This window comes from Bombyx mori, chromosome 28, assembly GCF_030269925.1.
Source record: "Bombyx mori chromosome 28, ASM3026992v2".
NCBI lineage: Eukaryota > Metazoa > Arthropoda > Insecta > Lepidoptera > Bombycidae > Bombyx > Bombyx mori.
Genome location: NC_085134.1, coordinates 995651 through 1018558, shown reverse-complemented (window position 1 = coordinate 1018558; position 22908 = coordinate 995651). Strand labels below are relative to the sequence as shown.

Here is a 22908-nt window from a genome sequence, read left to right as displayed (position 1 = left end):
TTTCTAATTACGGTCAGAGAATTGAAAGAGAAAATACAAGATGATTTTCCATACAAAAGCAATACGGTAATGGTAGGCAGCAGCTTAACTCTGCCCCTGGCATTTTTGTCGTCCATGGGCGAGAGTAACCACTCACCATCAGGTGGGCCGTATGCTCGTCAGCCTACGATTAAGGGAAAAAAATCGTTTGTTGGACCAATTTTGCATGGAAGGTTTTTGTTGTGTTTTTTGTGCTGGCGGAACCGCATTATTTGAACTACCGTGTCAATACCGTGTCGTGAAAATGTGTTAAAAAAAAATGACAAACGCTTAAAGGAAGTCTGTCTAGTTATCTTGCGATATAAACTTTAATTTTTATTAGAGTTTTATTGATTGATTGTGCTCATAGACAACACCAGACACAGTTCAGTCACCCCGCACCAATCAGATTTCAAATCTTGATTTAAAAAGACGCAATATTATATCATGCATCTCCCATGTTTGATGCCATGTTTCCCATGTTTGATGTTATGTTTTATGTTATTTGTTCTGGTGCCTAAAAATATTTTTTGAGGAACAGAGTATGGAATGCAGCGGTTCTAAGAAGGATAAACATATCACAGATTCATTTTGATTGTAATAAAGGTGGTAAAAAAGTTGGACGTGCAACCTAACCAATGCATCAGCCCGGTGAATTTCTTGACTGATCTTCTCAGCTAGTTGCGATTCCGATCCGGCAGTAGATTAATTCGCGGAGCAGCTGCTCTTCTGTTGCTAGGTCTCCTTTGGAGGCGCTCGGGTAGCTGTCAGCAAATCCCACCCTTTGGCCGTGCCTTTGCTGTCCTGGTGAAACTGGAAAGGCTTCCGGACCACCAGTAATCACTAATTCATAAAAAAAACAATGACGAGGCTATTTGCTCAAGATTCGCTTGTGCACACGCCCTAACAACCGAAAATGAAGACCACACATCGGCAAGTGACGGGCAGAGCGAAATCGCCGACGGCAAGCGATCACTTTAATGGCAACATTTTAAATTATTTTCCGTGTAAAGTGGCGATTTCAGGGCGATTAAAGTTAATTGAGTTCGCCGTGTGTGGTTACGAAAATAAAACGTCTCAAAAATTTGTTGTGAGCATAAATACGGAACACTTAGATTAAGTTTACTGGTGAGAGAACCGCTTGCGAGTCCGTACGGGTAGGTCACTGGCACCGCCCTGCTTGTTTCGGTTTGAAGGGTTGGGTAGCCGTTGCACTGTAAGAACTGAGACCTTAGAACTCATGTTTCAAGGTGGGTTGCATTGCGTTGTAGATGTCTATGGTCTGAAGTCGTCGTGGCCTAAAGGATAAGACGTCCGGTGCATTCGTATCTAGCGATGCATCGGTGTTCGAATCCCACAGGCGGGTACCAATTTTTCTAATGAAATACGTTCACGATTGACTTCCACGGTGAAGGAATTACATCGTGTAATAAAAATCAAGCCCGCAAAATTATAATTTGCGTAATTACTGATGGTAGGACCTCTTGTGAGTCCGCACGGGTACCACCACCCCGCCTATTTCTGCCGTGAAGCAGTAATGCGTTTCGGCTTGAAGGGTTGGGTAGCCGTTGTAACTATACTGAGACCACAGAGCTCGTATCTCAAGGTGGGTGGCGGCATTTACGTTGTAGATGTCTATGGACTCCGGTAACCACTTAAGACAACATGGGCCGTGAGCTCGTACACCAATCGAAGCAGTAAAAAAGGTACAATCCTATAGACGAAGGATGAGCAACACACAGCCTGCCAATCATCTCTACAATTGAATTTATTTTGTTGAATTTCTCCCATAATTTCGTTTTTCTGTTATTTTCTTGTTCGTTTTTAATAAAGAATTAAAGTTTCGTAAATTATTAATAAGTGTTAATCTATGTGCGGCCCGCCAAAAGCTAAAATCTAAATTGGCCCAATTGATTACAAAGGTTGCTCACCCCTGCTATGTACGTCTGCATGTATGTCTAGTCTAGTGTCAGTACTATTAGTGCTGTTATGTAAGACTCTCGGAATCAGTATCAGATTAACTCGAGAATAATATTCAGGTGTACAGAACTGTGTTTATAGTAGTGTAATACAAAATTATCGGCTTGATGTAGCTCCTAGCAATATAGTCTCTTTGTCTGTGTAACAAGAACTCTGACTCAGCCAGGCTATAAAGTGGTGTTTTTTACCCTACTTAATCGTTGGTACCCTAAAGATCTATTCCAATTTGAGAATTGCTAACACTGGCCCTTTAGCAAGAGCTGTTTTTTTCCTATCTATGCTGATAGCCTTGAGAGGCTATTTCAGCTTCACCCTAACGTGTAAGGTGAGTTCACGGGGCTCAAACCGGAAGTGCTGCTAGCACTGGTCCAAGCAAGAGCAGTGCTTCGCAGAATCTACCACCGGATCGGAAACGCGACCCACTGAGAAGATCCGGCGAGTAACTCAATGGGCTGTGTCTGTGGGTTTAATTCACTTGCGACGAAGGGTTCGACGAGGACGGTGACTGGTGCTTGTGGTACCTAAAAGCACCGTTAATGGATCGGGAGGATCCGGAATGACGTGCTAGCAAGAGCAGTGCTCCGCTGAATCTACTACCAGTCCGAAATCGCGACCTGCGAAGATCCGGCAAGAAACTCAGTGGGTCAAAGGTCGTGTATATAGTAGTGTGATATCTTTGATTATATACACGTCGTGTATATATATATAATCAAAGTGTGATATATAAAACTCTCGTTTAGATTTAGACCTGATCTGTTTTGTATCTGCAATTATTGTAACGTCTAGGTTGTTATATGGTATACAAGTTTAATATTACATTTTCGAACAAGTCATGACTAATTAATTAATTCAGCGCACGATCCTTGCTATATCGCGATTCAAATCGAAAGATTACTTGAAAATTTTAATGACAACATTGTTTTTAAGAAATTCACCGATATGCTATAGGTACTGTTGGCTTTTAGTCATTGCTTCAAAGAAATAATTCATTGTTGGACATTATGGTGTTACAAAGTCGTATACAATGGGAGTGTAGAGTGAATACTAATATATAAGCTTCGGGTAAGTAGAAACTAGGTCGAACCGTGTGACACATTACAATTAATGTGGATTAAGGTCTTTAGTATTTTTCGGATTACATATTTATAAGTAATCTTTATCGTTGTAAATGCACGAATGAGCCTATGGTCTACCGGTTATTAAGTAGCTACAGTAGGTACTAATCTTATACCTTTAAACGAGCAATTCTTGTATATTAATATATTACACTAGAGGTCCCGCAGTAGTCGAAATTCGACTATAATTAATTGGAATTGTAAGTTTGTACACTATTATGATTGTATTTTATATTTCTATAATCACAAATTTCGCCAAGACTACACTATAAAAATATAAAAAAAATATTAAAAAAGACAAACAATATTTAATCTCAATTTGATAACAGAAGTCAAGAACATAAGTTTGACAATAAATAGTATGCATGAGTGTGTGCGTCAAATATATGGTATGTAGTGTGTGTGATGTTTTCTTTATTGATTTAATGTATCTTTTATGCATTATTAAAAAACAATATTAGCATTGTGCACTTCTTCTCTATATTCTCTATAAGTATGGAAAATTTCATACTCCTCCGTCCGCGCAATTTCGTAAAAAGGGACACAAAGTTTTTGCTTCACGTATTAATATATAGATAATCTGAATCTCGGAAACGGCTTTTTTATTGCCCTTGTAGGCAGACGAGCATACGGCCCACCTGATGGTGAGTGGTTACCGTCGCAAATGGACTTCAGCAACGCCAGGGGCAGAGCCAAGCCGCTGCCTACGGCTCCAACGATTTTCATAAAGTTTAGTATATAGGGGATTTCGGGGGCGATAAATCGATGTTGTTTTATTCGTGTTTCCAATAATAAACTCTTCCCGACATCTATTGACGGATAATAATACTGTTTTTCTTAATTGAGGGCAACTAACTGCATTACAGAAACAACAAGATGGCGATATAAAACAAAACCGAGCACGGCTCGGTCATCATATTGTAAACATATTATGAAGCATAAGAAATACTGAAAGATTAAAACGTTAAAAAGAGATCAAGAGATATACTCATCATCAGCCTGTATCTGCCACTGCTGGATGTAAGCCTCTCCCATAGTCCGCCATTTAACCCAGAGACACAGCCCACTGAGTTTCTCGCTGGATCTTCTTAGCGGGTCGTGATTCTGATCCGGTGGTAGATTCTGCGAAGCACTGCTCTTGCTACGCTTAATGTCAGCAACCTCGTCAGGTTGGAGCCCCGTGAGCTCACCTACTTGTTAGGTTACGCTGGCATAGCCTCTCAAGGCTACCAGCTTAGGTAGGAAAAAAGTCCGCCACAATGAATGGTCCTCCGCCTCCGCATCCAATCTTCTCCAGCATATCGCCACAAGTCATCTGTCCACCAGGCAGGGGGACGCCCAACGCTGCGCTTACTACCGGAGATGGATATACTACCGAAGATAAGGAGGGTTGACGTCAGACATGCGGCCGGTTGTAAAACTCGTGCCTAAAACCTATGCAGCATGTTAAGAAGACACGCTGCGCCTATCCCACTCAATGCGGCATAAGGGCAAAAAGAAAAAGCTCGTAAACTTAATCCTTTGTTGTTTCGTAATGTAAAATTCTTTTTTTCATAAAATAACAGATACAGTTCCAAAGCATTCTAGATTCAGTTCTCTGCTGATCCTAAGTCCGTAATTAAAACTAATTTTAAGGGTTCAATCGCATGATTATTATTGATTATTAGCTGTGCCTGCGACTTCGTTCGCGTATAATTTAACAAAACGTTACTTAATTGTCCCGTCAAAATCGGGCCAGCCGTTCCAGAGATTAGCCCCAGAACAAACAGAGTACAGACAGACAGACAAGAATTGTTAAAAATGTTATTTTGGTATATATACCGTATATACCTACATTCATATATATGTATGTAGTAAAAAGCGGTTATTTTAATATTACAAACGGACATTTCAATTTTATTTATTTGTATAGATAAACGTTTTTATTTATTTATTGCTTAAACGGGTGGACGAGCTCACAGCCCACCTGGTGTTAAGTGGTTACTAGAGTCCATAGACATCTACAACGTAAATGCGCCATCCACCTTGAGATATAAGTTATAAGGTCTCAAGTATAGTTACAACGGCTGCCCCACCCTTCAAATCGAAACGCATTACTGCTTCACGGCAGAAGTAGGCAGGGTGGTGGTACCTACCCGCGCGGACTCACAAGAGGTCCTATCATCAGTAAAAATAGTTCGAATATTTTACAGTTTTTGTGACAACGTCCGTAAAAATAGTTTTACTTGTGCTCACGTCTCGCGTAAGCCGAAGCGGCTTAGGTAAGCTAAGCTAAGCTCATCGTCTGATCTGATACAAATCTATTCGATGTTCTGAGTCACCTCTCTCAAGTGCTTCCGATTACCATTGTTCATTTAAACCAATTGAAGACATTGATGCCTATGTTGCGTGAGTTTGCTTCGGGAAAACCCGTCGATTCAGTCTTAAAACAATTCGTATATCTTGGTTCATCGCTTCCGGTAATTGCTTAGTGAGTTAGAGCACAAGTGGTTTTTTTATGTGAGCGTTTTAACGATATAATTTTGATGTTTCAGTCATTCGTATTAAAAAAACTAGTGCTTCCCCCCACTAGTCGAAATTCGACTATAATTAATTGATATTATAAGTTTGAACATTATTATTCAGACTCATTGTCAAAGACTATTACTTCTATAATCACAGAGCTCACCAAAACTACATTTTAGACAAATATTAATAAAGAAAAACAATATTTAGTCAATTTGAGACCACATACTATAGCAATGAGACAAGTTTGACAATAAACAAATAGTATGCACGCTCGTGGGTGTGTCAAATACATGGTAGTGTGTGTAATGTTTTTTTTATTGATTTAATGTATTTTTTATGCATAGTTTAAAAAAATATTAACATTCTGCACTGCTTCTCTATATTTTCTATAAGTGTGGGAAATTTCATACTCCTCCGTCCGCGCATTTTTCGTAAAAAAGGATACAAAGTTTTTCCTTCACTTATTAATATATAGATAAAAATGACACATATTTATAGTCGTCGAGGCTGGAGAGTGCAACATCTTTTGTTGATTTAATGCTAACATTCTAAAGAATTCTGTTATCAGTTAGGTGTTAATTTTATCTTTGGTAGAACATGTCGTAAGCCAGCAAGCACTAGTTGGTACTATTATCCTGTTTATCTAACGCAGATATTTTGGTGTCATTTCGATCTCATTGACAAGGCGAACAATGGCTCCAGTGGAACGATGTTTTGATCTTTTGTTACCTAGTGCTAGTATTTATTTTGTTGCTTAGTTGGTTGGACGAGCTCACAGCCTACCTGGTGTTAAGTAGTTACAGGATCCCATAGACATATACAACTTAAATGCTGCCATCCACCTTGAGATATAAGTTCTAAGGTCTCAGTATAGTTAAAACGGCTGCTCCACTCTTCAAACCGAAACGCATTACTGCTTCACGGCAGAAATAGGTGGGGTGGTGGTACCTACCCGTGCGGACTCACAAAAGGTCCTACAACCAGTTAAAAAATGTCCTACCACCAGTTAATGTTATCTTAGTACTACATCATGACTTAACGCATCACTACATAGTATAAAACAAAGTCGCTTTCTCTGTCCCTATATCTGTCTGTCCCTATGTATGCTTAAATCTTTAAAACTACGCAACGGATTTTGATGCGGTTTTTTCGTCCATTTTCCTAATGTTTATACTAGATTTTTCCGGTTAATTATTCACAAAAACGAAAAAAAATACCATTTTTTTTTGTATAAAGCTTGCTTTTGTATTAGTTATGAATAGTTTTGTGATAGTTTCGGTTTGAAGGGTGGGGCAACCGTTGTAACTATACTGAGACCTTAGAACTTATATCTCAAGGTGTGTGGCGCATTTACGTTGTAGATGTCTATGGGCTCCAGTAACCACTTAACACCGGGTGGGCTGTGAGCTCGTCCATCCATCTAAGCAACAACAAAAAAAAAAAAAAAACTTTTTTATAAAAATAATTATTTGTTACTAGCTGACCCGGCAGACTTCGTAGTGCCTTAATCAATAAATAAAATACACAAACAAAAGGAATCTGTCCGACGGGAGACACATCAAAGGGAAAACAAAATTGTTATTATTATTTAATTCCGAGCATTTTCATATTTATCTATCTTTTAAACCTTCTCTGGACTTCCGCAAATAATTCAAGACCAAAATTAGACAAATCGGTCCAGCCGTTCTCGAGTTTTAGCGAGACTAACGAACAGCAATTCATTTATATATATAGATTATTGCAGTACAGTAATCGCCCTTATAACGCGCGGTACTCTTATAACGCATTTTTATATTACGCGATTTTAGTCCCTCGTATAACACGGGTATTCAAATCAAATCAAATCAAATCAAAAAAATTTTATTCAACATAAATGAAAGTACATACTTGTTGAAGGTCAAAAGAACTACCGCCAATTCACAAGAACTAGCCTCCGTCCTGAGAAGAATTGGCAACAAACTCAGCGGGCATGTTTTTTTTTTTTTTTTTTTTAATAAATTATTATTTATTAATTTTTTAATATTACATTATTTTTTTTAAATATGAGTTTTTTACAATGAGTATTATAACGTAACAATTACTACAATATTGAAATGCCCGGAGCGAGCAACTCATTCCCACTTTGTGCAATCTTCTAGATAATCATTCACTTTATAGTAAGCTTTATTGCACAGATGTTCTTTAACAGTTTTCTTAAACCTATGTATATGTAGGTTCTGAACATCTTGTGGGATTTTGTTGTACAGGCGCACAGACAAACACCCGAATGAATTTCGTATCTTATGTAACCTACTCATCGGCACAACAAGCTTGTGTTTGTTCCTAGTATTTCTATTATGTATTCCTTCATATAACGCGGGGATTTCACACGTTATTCTTCTGTACCTACTGTGAAATTTATAATGTTTTGTATAGTTTACAGTTAGTTTAGACAGAGTCAATTGTGTTTTTATAAAATAAAATAAAATAAACTAGTGGTCCCGCAGTAGTCGAAATTCGACCTTAATTAATTGAAATTATAAGTTTCAACATTATTATGGTTCTATTGTTACAGATTTCGCTAAGACTACACCATAAATAAATACTCGTAATATTAAAGATAAACAATATTAACCTCTTCTCAATTTGACTACAGACTTTAGAGCATTAGCAAAAGTTTGACAATAAACAAAGAGTATATGTGTGTGCGTGTGTCAAATACATGGTAGTGTGTGTAATGATTTCTTTATTGATTTAATGTATTTTTAATCCATAATTTAAAAAAAATATTAGCATTCTGCCCTTCTGCTCTATATTCTCTATAAGTGTGGGAAATTTCATACTCCTACGTCTGCGCAATTTTCGTAAAAAGGGGTACAAAGTTTTTGCTTCACGCATCGATCGATGGCTTCACGTATTAATATAATATAGATTTATACAATTTGTGTTTCTAGTTTATGAATTATAAAAACATTGCTTATCTATACAATATAGCTAATATATAAATCTACAGTGGTTTTTACGGATGTTCCGTTATAACTACTGAACCGTGCATCCGATTGGCTTGAAACTTGGTATCCATGTAGAAAATGCATGTACTTAATGGATAGCCTAATATTTATATGAGTGTAGGACTCCTTCATTTTAAATGCCCAGCGAAGCGGGCGAGTACGACTAGTATTGTAATAATTTGGATATTATATATAGTTATATTATATTTGTACATAATGCGTTATATGGGGGCATACAAGCAAGTTATTGGAGATAATACTTCTACAACTCCTACTACTATATATTACTAAAAAAACCTATTATTGATCGAAGAAAAAAACATTTACTTTTTCCTTCGAACAGATAAAGAGGCGTGTTCAGAATAATAAATCTATATTATAAATAGATTTGATTCGTGTATTTTTTTTGGAAATTAAAATTACATTGTTTTAACTTAACAGTGGTACACAAAAAATAAAAAAGTGTGCGTAGGCCGGGAATCGAACCCGGATCAACTGCTTGGAAGGCAACTATGCTGACCATTACACCACCAACGCTATATAGTAGCGTACTGAATTTAAAAATTACTCTCTTGTACTATTATAAAATAAAGTCCTCTATTTATTTTAATGTACTACATATTTCGATTCACGCCGTCCGAAGTCAACATAGCTATCAGCATGTTTCTAATTAACAAAATTCCCTACATACAAATAATATATAATAATAAAATATCTTTCGTAATCTTTTATCCTTTTACTCGCATTTTGTTTTCTCTACCTAATCGTTGGTAACCTAAGGAGTTATTCCAAATTTACGCGGACTGGTAGGTGAGCTCACGGGCTCAACCTGAGAGAGTTGTTAACACTCGCCCTAGCAAGAGCCGTGCTTCGCAGAGTCCACCACCGGATCGGAAACGCGACCCACTGAGAAGATCCGGCGAGAAACTCAGTGGGATGCGTTATCTGTAACTTAATTTTTTTTAATTGCTTATGTGGATGGACGAGCTCACAGCCCACCTGGTGTTAAGATGTTACTGGAGCCCATGGACATCTACAACGTATGCCTCCACCCACCTTGAGATATAAGTTCTAAGGTCTCAGTATATGTAGTTACAACGGCTGCCACACCCTCCAAACCGAAACGCATTACTGCTTCACGGCAGAAATAGGCAGGGTGGTGGTACCTACCCGCGCGGACTCACAAGAGGTCCTACCACCACTGCACCACCTATGGTTTATTCTCTTCTCTTTACTATTTATTATTAGCAAATGTCAAAAGATAATATTTTAATTTTCTTAAGACGGCTTCGACCCTCGTCCGTTCGGTCTTTAGTGACAAATAAAAGTCACAAGACAGGTGCTCGAAATTATACAAGACAAATTGCATTTTAATTTTTAGCGTTGAAAGACATAAAACCGACATTCGTGTGCACGTTCTGTATAACAAAAAACTGCAAGGTGATTTTGTATTTATTCTTAGCGAACATAGAAGCTATTCTTCCGTGAATGCTTAGCTTAAGGGTGTTGTTAAATTCTTGAGAAGCCTCGGTTCTGTCTGACTGATTCTTGTGTGAACTTAGGGTCACGAAACGGAAGTCTGGAATTAGTTTAATTATTTTTTTTCTGTGGGAAATAATGTAATTTTGTTTTTTTAGGTATGACGTATTATTGGATCCTATGCGACAGTGACGGGGCAATGCAAAACCGCCGTCGCCCGATACATCTTGTCGGATCCTCTGGATTCACTCTCGGTACTTTCAGGACCCTCAAGCACCGGTCACCGTCCTCATCGATTACGAGGTAGAGTTCGACGACCGAACTAGCCCATTACTGGTGGTAGGACCGCTTATGAGTCCGCACGGATAGGTGCCACCGCCCTGCCTATTTCTGCCGTGAAGCAGTAATGCGTTTCGGTTTGAAGGGTAGGGCAGCCGTTGTAACTATACTGAGATCTTAGAACTTATATCTCAAGGTGGGTGGCGCATTTACGTTGTATATGTCTCTAGGCTCCAGTAACCACTTAACACCAGGTGGACTGTGAGCTCGTCCACTCACCTAAGCAAAAAAAAAAAAAACAGCCCACTGAGTTTTTCGCGTGGGTCGCGATTCCGATCCGGTGGTAGATTCAGCGAAGCACTGCTCTTGCTAGGTCTAGTGTTAGCAAATTCTCTCAGGTTGAGCCCGTGAGCTCACCTACCCATCCAGTCGTAGCTGGAATATCCCCTTAGGCTATCAGTGAATACGTAGGGGAAAGATTAATGTATTGGATCCCATAGATATAATAACGTGAGTATCGCCATCCAGGAGACTTGAAATTTACTTTTCAACTGCTCTGCGATTTTGACATTACCACCAGAACATATTCCTGCTTCGCATCAGAAACAACCAGGTCTGCGGTACCCAAGGCTATACTTACTCAGAGAATGTTAGTCGCCTTGTACGTCACCCAGGGGAAGGGCGGTACCATAGTGGGAAGTGCGTAACTAAAATGATATTACTGGTGGTAGGACCTCTTGTGAGTCCGCACGGGTAGGTACCACCACCCCGCCTATTTCTGCCGTGAAGCAGTAATGTGTTTAGGTTTGAATAGTGGGGTAGCCGTTTTAACTATACTGAGACCTTAGAACTTATATCTCAAGGTGGATGGCGCATTTACCTTGTAGATGTCTATGGGCTCCAGTAAGCACTTCATTTCACACCAGGTGGGCTGTGAGCTCGTCTACATGGCTAAGCAAAAAAAAAAAATTTGATTATGACTCAAAATGACCACTACCGTAATTATCTCTTATCGTGCCTCTACACTAATTATGGGTAGCAACTCATACGTGCCAGACTCTATGAGAGCCGGTAACTTACCAGTCACAGGCCGTTTACCCGGTAAAGCGATAAAAAATACAAAATAAGATCATTTTTGGTCTTTCAGTTTTCGCCCTGTTGTTTCAACTTTCAAACGTGGCTCGACTAAAACATTAATTTCACGCAACAATTATGTTTAGTGCCGTCATTTATAATCCTTTCGAGAATGCCATTACGTTTTCTGTATTAAATAATTGTTGTCAACGCTTTGAAATTTCACTATATAGTTGCAAGGGCGTTATTGAAAGGGTCATACTCCGTCATACATACAAAAAGCCCGTTGCACCGCAGATGGGTTGCGTCAAAAACAATAACCATATTCTTGTAAAACACAGAGAACATTAAGAGAAAGTTGGTTTTATTTGTTTTAGTTGTCTCAGCAAGAACAGTGCTTTGCAGAATCTACCACCGGATCGGAAACGCGACCCACTGAGAAGATCCGGCTTTTTTTTCCTACCTATGCTGATAGCTTTGAGAGGTGAACTCGCGGGGCTCAAACCGGAGTGTTGCTAACGCTGGCCCTAGTAAGAGCAGTGCTTCGCAGAATCTACCACCGGATCGGAAACGCGACCCACTGAGAAAATCCGGCGAGAAACTCAGTGGGCTGTGTCTGTGGGAGGATCCGGCGAGAAACTCAGTGGGCTGTGTCTATGGGTTAATTTACTCGTCGAGCCCTTCGTCGCAAGCGACGGGTTCGGCGAAGACGGTGACCGCTGTTTGAGGTACCTAAAAGCACCGTTAATAGATCGGGAGGATCCGTGATGACGTGCTTAGGGCGACGTCGACTGTTTACTATTCAGTCCACAGGATCGAGTATGTATATGTCTCAGTTCTAGGATTAGCAGTAAAGATATCCCATGGTACCTGCCAGATTCATGTTCCAAGGATCATTTTTAGTCAGTGGGTCGCTTCGACCCAGTTTTCGCTTGTGTCTAAAAACCTTTGAGCTTTGATACCGCCGCATAGTCAATGCTTTGATCTTATGAGATGAACAACTAGGGTCGATTTCGGCGTAACACTGCAGGATTGATAGGGTATTGCGCTCGCTCGCCGGGCATAGCGCAAAGCTTGAAACGAAATGTAGTATTAATGGTTAATCGGTTTTTTGATGTATTTCTGTCTGAAGCCAGGAGCTTTAGATAAGGTCGGGTTGTAGATATCTATATATTAATACGTGAAGCAAAAACTTTGTACCCCTAGTTGAGGAGTATGAAATTTTCCAAACTTATATAGAACATAGAGAAGGAGCGCAGAATGTTAATATCAATGATTTTTTATACAACAGATATGTTATTTTCATAGTAACTGACTCTTCAAATCTGATCGCGCCATATATATGTACGTACCTACCGATATAGTGCACACACATGTTGACAAGTAGCATTAATGAAAAGTACAAAAGATGGGATAAGCGCGTGAGTAAAGAAGATAGCTATAATTGGAACGATTGCACTTGTTATATTATTATTGCATTTGTTTAGACGCGACTAAAGACGAAACGTCCCAATTGGCCTGTTTTCGAGTCTTCACTTGACGTGCGCTTGAATCATATCTGCTTCTTTTTACATATAAAATATCATTGGTTAATATTTAAAAAAATCATGCATTAATAATACATTAAATCAATAAAAAAAACATTACACACACTACATACTATGTAATTGACGCACACACGCATGCATACTATTTATTTATTGTCAAACTTTTGTTCTTGACGTCTGTGGTCAAATTGAGAATAGATTAAATATTGTTTGTCTTTATTAATATTTATCTAAAGTGTAGTCTTGGCGAAATCTGTGATCATAGTAGTATAATCAAACTTATAATTTCAATGAATTATAGTCGCATTTCGACTACCGGGGGACCACTAGTGTAGATAGATCTACAGCGAAAAAAAAAACAAAATGTGTGCAATTCACACGTGGTAGAAGTGAAACCTTCCAAAATTAAAATACAATTATCCTAAACGTCTTAAGTATATGTAAAATTTTGTCATTAGTAAATAATTGTAAGGTAGCGTCCTCTGTGAATTGATATTTTAATTTCACGTATAATCCTAAATTAAAATTCACTACAAGAGCTTTCATACACACGTTAGTATTTAAAAATCTCACAGATGGCGCTGTATTAAATAGTATGTATATTTCTGTCTCATTCTTTGCTGTCTTCATCCTACACATTTTTGTATTTGTGTCTCTTACCTGTCGTTTTTTCCGTTGCATCCGGTTTGAAATCACAACAATTTTAAAGAAGTTTTCACTTAAAAAAAACAGTCTTCTAATCTGACCGATAAGAAACAGTAGTTTATTTCTCTCAAAGCTATGGGCTCTCACGACTATCAAGTTGATAACAATGACGTTTCAACTGACCCGAAACAGTGCGACAGCTAATAAGTAGTCAATAATATAATATATGATTGAAAGATATTATCTTTTCGTATATTTCGTCAATCTGATTGCAAATTCGTATTTTAACCGACTTCACTTTTACTAGTGGTAGGACCTCTTGTGAGTCCGCTCGGGTAGGTACCGCCACCCTGCCCATTTCTGCCGTGAAGCAGTAATGTGTTTCGGTTTTTTTTTTGCTTAGATGGGTGGACGAGCTCACAGCCCACCTGGTGTTAAGTGGTTACTGGAGTCCATAGACATCTACAACGTAAATGGGCCATCCACCTTGAGATATAAGTTCTACGGTCTCAAGTATAGTTACAACGGCTGCCCCACCCTTCAAACTGAAACGCATTACTGCTTCACGGCAGAAATAGGCAGGATGGTGGTACCTACCCGTGCGGACTCACAAGAGGTCCTACCACCAGTAATAATTTGTGTACTCGAAGAAATAGAATGCTCCCATTTTTTTAAATTACATTTTGAAATTTTTATTAAAGAAATTCTAGCTCTATGCTAAGAATAGTACTGTAAGGCTGGTTTATGAAAAAATAACCAAATCCTTGAAATTGCCTATTATGTATAACTTAAGATAATAATATGTAAACTACTAAAAGCAATGAGCTTCATATTCTGATAAATAAATCATTTTTTCTAAATTCACAAAATACGGTTTTCGCTCAAAACCCTGTCGCTTGACTCATGAAGCTTAATCTACATTCGTCCTTGAACTATAAATCGAACAAGCACTTGAGATAGCGGACCTAATGACCGATTAAAGAGACCGTAAAACAGTAAGTGACCTATAATCTAATCTATCAGCCGTTGAGTTTCGAATCGGCTCGTAAATGATACAAATAGTGTAAACGAGATATTGTATTTGAGCTTTTTTATCTATTGCTCAAATGGGGGACGAGTTCTCGGCCCACCTTGTGTTAAGTTATCACTGGAGCCCATAGACATCTCTATATATAAAAATGAATTGCTGTTCGTTAGTCTCGAGAACGGTTAGACCGATTTGGCTAATTTTTGTCTTGAATTATTCGTGGAAGTCCAGGGAAGGTTTAAAAGGTGAAAAAATCTAAAAAAGCTCGGAATTATATAAAAACAAACAATTTTGTTTTTCCTTTGATGTGTCCCCTTGATGTGTCTTTTATTTATCGATTGAGGCACTACGAAGTATGCCGGGTCAGCTAGTCTACAATATAAATGCCGCTTCCCAACTTGAGACGTGAGTTCTAAGGTCTCAGTTTTTTAAAGTACATCGGCTGCCCCACCCTTCAAACTGAAACGCTTAGTTTTATTAATTCTTCCGAAGCGATTCAGTCTTCAAGGCAGAATAGACAGGGTGGTGGTACCTACCCGTGCGGACTCATAAAGCGTCCTATCACCAGCAATTACGCAAATTATAACAAATGCGGGTTTTGTTTTTGTTGCACGATGTTATTCCTTAACCGTGGAAGTCAATCGTGAACGTATCATTAAGATTAAGTACGCATTTAATAAATACAAAAATCGGTACCCGCCTGCGGGATTCGCACACCGTTGCATCGCTCGATACGAATGCACCGGACGTCCTATAAGACCATTTTAAATTTAAAATAAGCAGATTTAACTAACTATCAACTGAGTCTAGACAAAACATCGCTGCAAACCTTGAGATTTGAGGCAGTAGTCTCAACTTTGTTGTAACTACGGACCGGAAACCTAATAAAATATTAGGTTATATTCCTAATGCAATATATGAAGCACGGTGAAAACGAAAAACTATTCATAAATTCCATGATTAAATGAAATATATAATTGCATTGTCATTAAAACTACTTTTACGGTTTCAGATCGTAATTTAATTTTATTACAAACCGTCTAAATAGTTTGAATTGTGTCGTGGACTTGTAAAATTGTATAATTAAAATTAAAATCATACGACTCATGGAAGTCGAAGTTTTTATTTATTTTGTTTACTGCCCTTGTAGGTCCATGGACGTCAATGCCAAGGGCAAAGCCAAGCCGCTGTCTACCGTTAAGTACTCTACACAAAACTCGTTTGAAAATTTAAATTGTTTTTAAACTAGGGTATATTGCAACACGGCAGAAACAGGCAGAACAATGACATGCCCAACTCCACTGAATATGTCCGATGAGGTCTTGGCTGGAGTGGTCTTAGGAATTGTTTGAGATGAAACCATCATCTCGTTTTTACCATCGCACCGCACGCCACCGGAGTAAAGTTCATCCATATTACCTGGAGCCACTGCGGTCTTCCACAGTGCGCTTCCAGAGAGTCTTTTTTGCCACGTACCATCCGGCTTTGGAATGAGCTCCCCTCCACGGTTTTTCCTCAGCGCTATGACACGTCCTTCTTCAAACGAGGCTTGTGGAAAGTACTTAACGTTAGGCAGCGGTTTGATTTTGCCCCTGCCATTGCTGACGTCCATGAGTGACGGTAACCACTCACTATCAGATGGGCCGCGTGCTCGTCTGCCTGTACAGGACAATAAAAATAAAAGTCTGCCTTGTGTGTTAAGCTCGCGACATCACTACAGTTAATCCCAGGTATTTTACGATTGACACGGGTTTGTCAAAGGGCTAGACGCCGAATTTTATCTTTGACCCACAGGAACGTATTTAGAATTTTAAGACGCACGTATTTAGAATTTTAAGGACCTCTTGTGAGTCCGCACGGGTAGGTACCGCCCCGCCTATTTCTGCCGTGAAGCAGTAATGCGTTTCGGTTTGAAGGGTGGGGCAGCCGTTGTGACAATACTGAGACCTTCTCATTCACCTCTCAAGGTGTGTGGCGCATTTACGTTGTAGATGTCTATGGGCTCCAGTAACCACTTAACACCAGGTGGGCTGTGAGCTCGTCCACACATCTAAGCAACAAAAAAAACGCACTTCACTATACTATTATCTCAATTATTTTATTCAATAGATTATTTTTGTTTTGAAGTCGTTCTAAGCTTCAAAGTTTGTGTTGAATTATTTAGAACAATTCAAATAATACAAAAGTTTCAGATTTTTTTACTGTATTTATTTACTAGGTGTATTTCATACATAGATGGCGCTACAATAATCTTCTTAAGTGTTGGTTGAGAAGGAGGCGGCGGGGCGCGTGAGAGACGCACAATCCCGCCGCCGTCGAGTGGGGGCCAGGGAGGCGGATCTCGCCCAAGCCCTGGCCCTCTAAGTGTTTCGGGTCCCCCTCACATGTCGGTCTGGGGACCGGCGAGGGGGGCCTAAGAAGACGACGTGCAAGCTGCTCTGCACGCGTTTTATGCAAGAGCATCCGGGTGATGGAAGGCCGGCTATCCTCGACTCACGCTGGTTCTGCTCCAGCGGGGTATTCCGTAGGATAACTCACTCTAACCGGCGCCATCTAGGCAGGCTTCGGATAGCCTGCCGACCGAGAGGGCTGGTGGTCGTGGTGCCGACGACCGCCGGTCCGGCGTCCCGAGGGGGAGGGTGATGGGAGAGATGTGCTCCGCACTAAATGCTTCACTTTCCCCCTCTGCCTCTTCATGAGTTCTGTCTCATGCGAGGTTTGGACGTTGGTTGTTGAGCGACAGGAGGTTTTAGTCAGTTCGACTCTGACATGCCCCGCCCTCCATCCCCAGTGGAGGACGGAAGTCCGGCGATTTCCTCCTGACAAAAAAAAAAAAGTGTTGGTTGAAGAAACAAGTTATGGCGCTCTAGAAATACGAATATTGTGAATAACTTGCTCTTTCAGTAGATTCGTGATCAAGATATTGATCACATAGACTAATATGATTATATCTATGGTATTTCGAATCAATCGAAAAGACAGTGAGGGTTATCTGGTACCTTTTGTCGTCAACGCTAGGAGCGGGGTTGAAGTGTGAATTATTTTATTTTGTTATTTTGGTGTTTCTTATTAACTGTTTACTATCGGTGGTGAAAAAGGAAATAAAGTCGCTGGACGTGGCCTCTTGGGTTCTCTTAAAAAGTCCACTGAAGTTTTAGTTACTAGCCATCATTTCAAGCAGTTTTTTTTTTTGAGCCATACACCTATTAGGTTAAATCGGTTATGTATTATATATATTGTAGGTGGGTATATATATTCCATCGGGTTTCATTAAATTTCATCTCAACTGGTTACAGTCAGAAATAACTCAACGTCATCTCATTTTGCTTCGTTTTATTTTTCAAATAATTTTTAGAATGTACATGAATTCAGCAATTGAAGATTATTTTAACTCGAACTCGCAAGAAGCCAATTTTTTTTTACTGCTCAAGTGTGTGGACGAGCTCACGGCCCACCTACTGTTAAGTGGCTACCGGAGCACATAGACATCTACAACGTAAATTCCATCACCCACCTTGAGACATGAGTTGTAAGGTCTCACTTTTAACAGTACAACGGCTGCCCCGCCCTTCAAACTGAAACGCATTACTGCTTCACGGCAGAAATAGGCAAGGTGGTGGTATCTACCCGTGCGGACTCACAAGACGTCCTAACTAGTAATTACGTAAACTATCAATTTTGATTTTTATTACACGATGTTATTCCTTCAGCGTGGAAGTCAATCGTGAACTATTGTTAAGTACGTATTTCATTGAAAAAATTGGTACCTGCCGGCGAGATTCGAACACCGATGCATCGCTACATACGAATGCACCGGACGTCTTACCTTTTAGGTCACGACGACTTCCAATTGCCATACTTAAAACAAGTAGAAGACGAAGAGGGTCACTTGGCTCCTCTAACCTTAATTCAAGTGCATCCCTGTAGTCGGGTCATCAAAAGCTCCTTTATCAGCTCGAACGTCATCCCGTGAGTAAATCCGTGATAAGCTGAGAATGTTAAAAGGCGCCTCGACGACAGCTTGATAATGATATTTTGTTTTAAGTAAACCCTTGCTTCGGCACATGAGATAGGGATGTGAACAACAAACATGAAACAATAAAAGCTTCATATTGGTATTTGTTTTCTGAATGGCACTTTTACAAATAACTAGTGGTCCCCCGATAGTTGAAATTCGACTATATTAATTGAAATTATAAGTTTGTACACTATTATGCTTCTATTGTAATCGCAGATTTCGCCAAGACTACACTTTAGACAAATATTAATGAAGACAAACAATATTTAATCTATTCTCAATTTGACCACAGACTATAAGCAATAGGAAAAGTTTGACAATAAATAAACAGTATGCATGCGTGTGTGTGTCAAATACATAGTAGTGTGTGTAATGTTTTTATTTTATGTGTGTATAATATTAACATTCTGCACTTCTTCTCTATATTCCCTGTAAGTGTGGGAATTTTCATACTCCTCTCAAGGGCGGATCCAGCTTTGATGCCAGGAGGGGGTCACATAGTCATGGTCAAGTCAAGAACTTATAATTTAATTTTGATAACAATAGATACAAGTAAAAAGTAGGTATTTTATTAATGTACGTAAGTACTGTACTTAAAAATATTTATTCTTTATTTTACACTTGAAAAACTTAACACATAATAACTTGTACATATACACGTACATATTGTCATCTTCTCTTGAAGACATCCAGAGAAGCACTAACACGCCCGGAATGAGGCAGCTTATTTATATTCCATAACCGTGGTAAAGGGTTTGTCATAACAGCTAGAGGTATGTCGAGGGGTATGACGCAAAGCTCCGCAAAAGTGGTACGACAAGGGTTTCCAACAAACAAAATAGAAACAGACAAAATACATATATTTAAATAACAAAATCAATTTTTCTTTTAGGTCTTCTCCCTAAACGCGTTATTACGTCATTTACGTCAATGAGTACGTTTTTATGAACGTGGAGAAGTGCCAGTCCGGTTAGGCGATCTTCAACCATCGCCAGGTCCTCTCGGACTGGGTGAATCGCGAACGAGGACGTCTCACCTTCCGGGCGACGCAGGTGCTCACGGGACACGGCTGTTTCGGTCGCTACCTGCACCTCGTCGCCCGGAGGGAGCCGACGCCGAAGTGCCACCACTGCAGTGGCTGCAACGAGGACACGGCGGAGCACACGCTCGCGTACTGCCCCGCTTTCGCGGAGCAGCGCCGCGTCCTCGTTGCAAAAATAGGACCGGACTTGTCGCTTCCGACCGTCGTGGCTACGATGCTCGGCAGCGACGAGTCCTGGCAGGCGATGCTCGACTTCTGCGAGTCCACCATCTCGCAGAAGGAGGCGGCGGAACGGGAGAGGGAGAGCTCTTCTTCCCTCTCGGCGCCGTGCCGCCGCCGTCGAGCCGGGGTTCGGAGGAGGGCGTTTGTCCAGCTCCAGCCCCTATGAGGAGGCAGTCTCCTCCCGGTGATGGTCACGGGGCGACCTAAGGGGGTTGAGGCTGCGCCGCACGCTACCGTCACTCTAGCGCGCTGGCACCAGGAGGACGGGACGGCGCGTCGGCGGCTGTGGACTGCGATGCGGTCCGCATTTTCGTCGTCGCTGTCGTCGCCGAACATACTGTTGAAGAGCAACCCGGTCGGCGGTGTATCGCGTTCCGACCCGGCAGGCTGGTTCTGGCCCAGCGGGGTATCCCGGAACACCAGCGGCACCGCCCGGGCGGCCTGGTAGGGCCGCCGTACCGTGGAGACTGACGTCGTTGGTCGTCGACTATCGCCTCGACGACCCGTCGGTCGGGCGTCCTCGGGGTGGCGCCGCGTGTCTGGTTGTAGTGTTGACCGCGGGAACCCCCCTACTCTGAACGGGTTCTGACCCCGGACGGAGATCGGACGTCGGGTGTAAGAGTGCAGGGGAGTCGTTTAGTGGGTGGGCCCTAAAATCCTTGGGCCCGCGATCTGCTCTCAACACCTGCAGATCGTTGAGTCTCACATACCCCGCGCGCCCCCTAGGCGCGGGGACCTCGTAGGAGGTTCGGCCCCCGGCCCGAGAAAAAAAAAAAAAAAAAAAAAAAAATATTCAACCATTGAAGATCTTAGCCACGATTTAAGTCTGCGCAACGTAGAGAAAGACCTAGACGTTACGTAGTCGACAAGCGCGCGCGAGTGTGGCGCGGTAAAATTCAAATTTTCGATGCGTTCGTTCCCAAACATTTGCCATCATACATAGGCGGCACTGAAAATTTCGGGAATTAACGAAGTGACACAACATTACTATTTAAAAATGTATTTATTGCTTTTCGACGTATTCTCCGCGAAATTTGACACATTTTTCCATACGATGGAACCGATCATTGAAGCAACCATTCCATTCGGAAGCTGGGGTCTCCAAAATGGCCGTTTTGTAGGCGTCCACAGCTTCTTCAGGTGATGAAAATCTCTGTCCACGCAATTTATTCTTTATTTTAGGGAAAGTATAGAAATCATTAGGGCTTAGGTCGGGGCTGTACGGCGGATGGTCTAATAATTCTATGTTTTCTTGCTCTAAAAACTCTTTTGTTCTGTACGCGGTGTGAGAACTCGCATTGTCGTGATGGAGGATGATGCGGCGGTTGCAGTTCTCTTTACGGAGTTCAGAAACGACCTGTGGCAAACAAATGCTAGCATACCATTCTGCATTAACCGTTCTTTGTCCCTCAAGAGGAATAGTCGTAACATGGCCGGTTTTGGAGACAAACGTGGCCACCATTTTTTTGCAACACTCCGTGAACGAACAATTTTTGTTGGCTTTAAGTCATTTTCGAACACCCAAACTCGTGATTGGTTTTTTGTTTCGGGTTCGTAAGCGCATATCCAGGATTCGTCACCTGATAAAATGTTGTATACAGCATTTGAGGATCCTGCGTGGAATCTTTCGAGAGTTCTGACGCACCAAGTAACGCGAGCCGCTTTTTGCTCTTCACAGAGCGAATGCGGTATCCATCAGGAAAACAACTTTTTTACACCTAATTGTTCATGCAAGATTATTTGTATTTGACTCACGCCAATGTCTAAAGTTGCCTGAATTTCGCGGTATGTCACATGTCGATCTTCCTCAATCAGCTTACGCACAGCATCAACGTTTTCTTGGGTGACTGCACTTTTTGGACGACCTTGACGGGGATCATCACTGAGCTTGACACGTCCACGTTGAAACTCAGCAAACCAGCGACAAATTGTGGTTTTGGATGGGGCTTCATCACCAAATGCAGAAATCATCCGGTCAACACACTGTTTTTGTGTTAAACCACTTCGAAAGTCATAACAAATCATCGCTCTTGAATTTTCTCGAGTCAATTCCATTTTCTCAACGACTAAACAAGTTTGACAAAACCTCGTGACATCACCGAGAATCTTTTTTTAAATAAATAAATGGAATTCGATTTTTAAAACCAAGGAAATTCAATTAAAAAGATTTTAATATGACAGGAACAGTGGAAATATTCCATTCCCGATACTTTTAGTGCAGCCCTCGTACAAAGTTATTATATTATATTAATTAAGGAGCAATATAAGGAGCAACAATATATTGTGTCCTGAAATCATTATGTTCAATATGTAGTCCACCTAGGGACCAGCTCAGGGGGGGGGGGGGTTATGACCCCCATGACCCCCCCCTGGATCCGCCCTTGACTCCTCTGACCGCGCAATTTTCGTAAAAAGGGGTACAAAGTTTTTGCTTCACGTATTAATATAAGTATAGATATGACAGTAATTTATCGAAATAAAAAAGAATTGCTGTGAAGCAGTAATGTGTTTCGGTTTAAAGGGTGGGGCAGCCGTTGTAACTATATGGAGACCTTAGAACTCATAACTCAAGGTAGGTAGCGGCATTTACGTTGTAGATGTCTATGGGCTCCGGTAACCACTTAACACCAGGTGGGCTGTGAGCTCGCCCACTTGCCTATGTTATTAAAAAAAAAACGGGATTTCGGTCCAAATGGTGTAAAGTGAGAGATATAGACGAAGTTTTAATTGCTTTGTGTACAGCCAAAGCTGTTCGTACATGTCGTGTTATTGTCAATTTTTGTAATTACTTTTCCAACATCTGTTCGGAGTGATGATCGTAATATTTTATGAGCTTTGCGCTTTTTTTTTAATGAGTGGCTATTTATTTAAGTGTATTTATTTTACAGCGGAATGACTGAACACCTGGCGAGGCGGATTGATAATAAAATCATTAAAATAAAAGTCCCTTTTTGCAGTAGGACG

General features: G+C 40.6%; 1 protein-coding gene and 1 non-coding gene across 2 annotated transcripts; one reads left to right on the top strand and one right to left on the bottom strand.

The window, feature by feature from the left end:
* Positions 1–9076: 9076 nt before the first annotated feature.
* On the bottom strand, positions 9077–9148 carry TRNAG-UCC (transfer RNA glycine (anticodon UCC)). Its single transcript has one exon. It is a non-coding gene; the product is annotated as a tRNA-Gly (tRNA).
* Positions 9149–19723: 10575 nt separating this feature from the next.
* On the top strand, positions 19724–20149 carry LOC119630762 (uncharacterized; the record flags this gene model as incomplete). The annotated part of the gene is made up of 1 exon (XM_038021262.2): positions 19724–20149. A coding segment is annotated over one exon (387 nt), but the record flags the coding sequence as incomplete, so codon positions are not given.
* Between the last annotated feature and the right edge of the window lie 2759 nt (positions 20150–22908).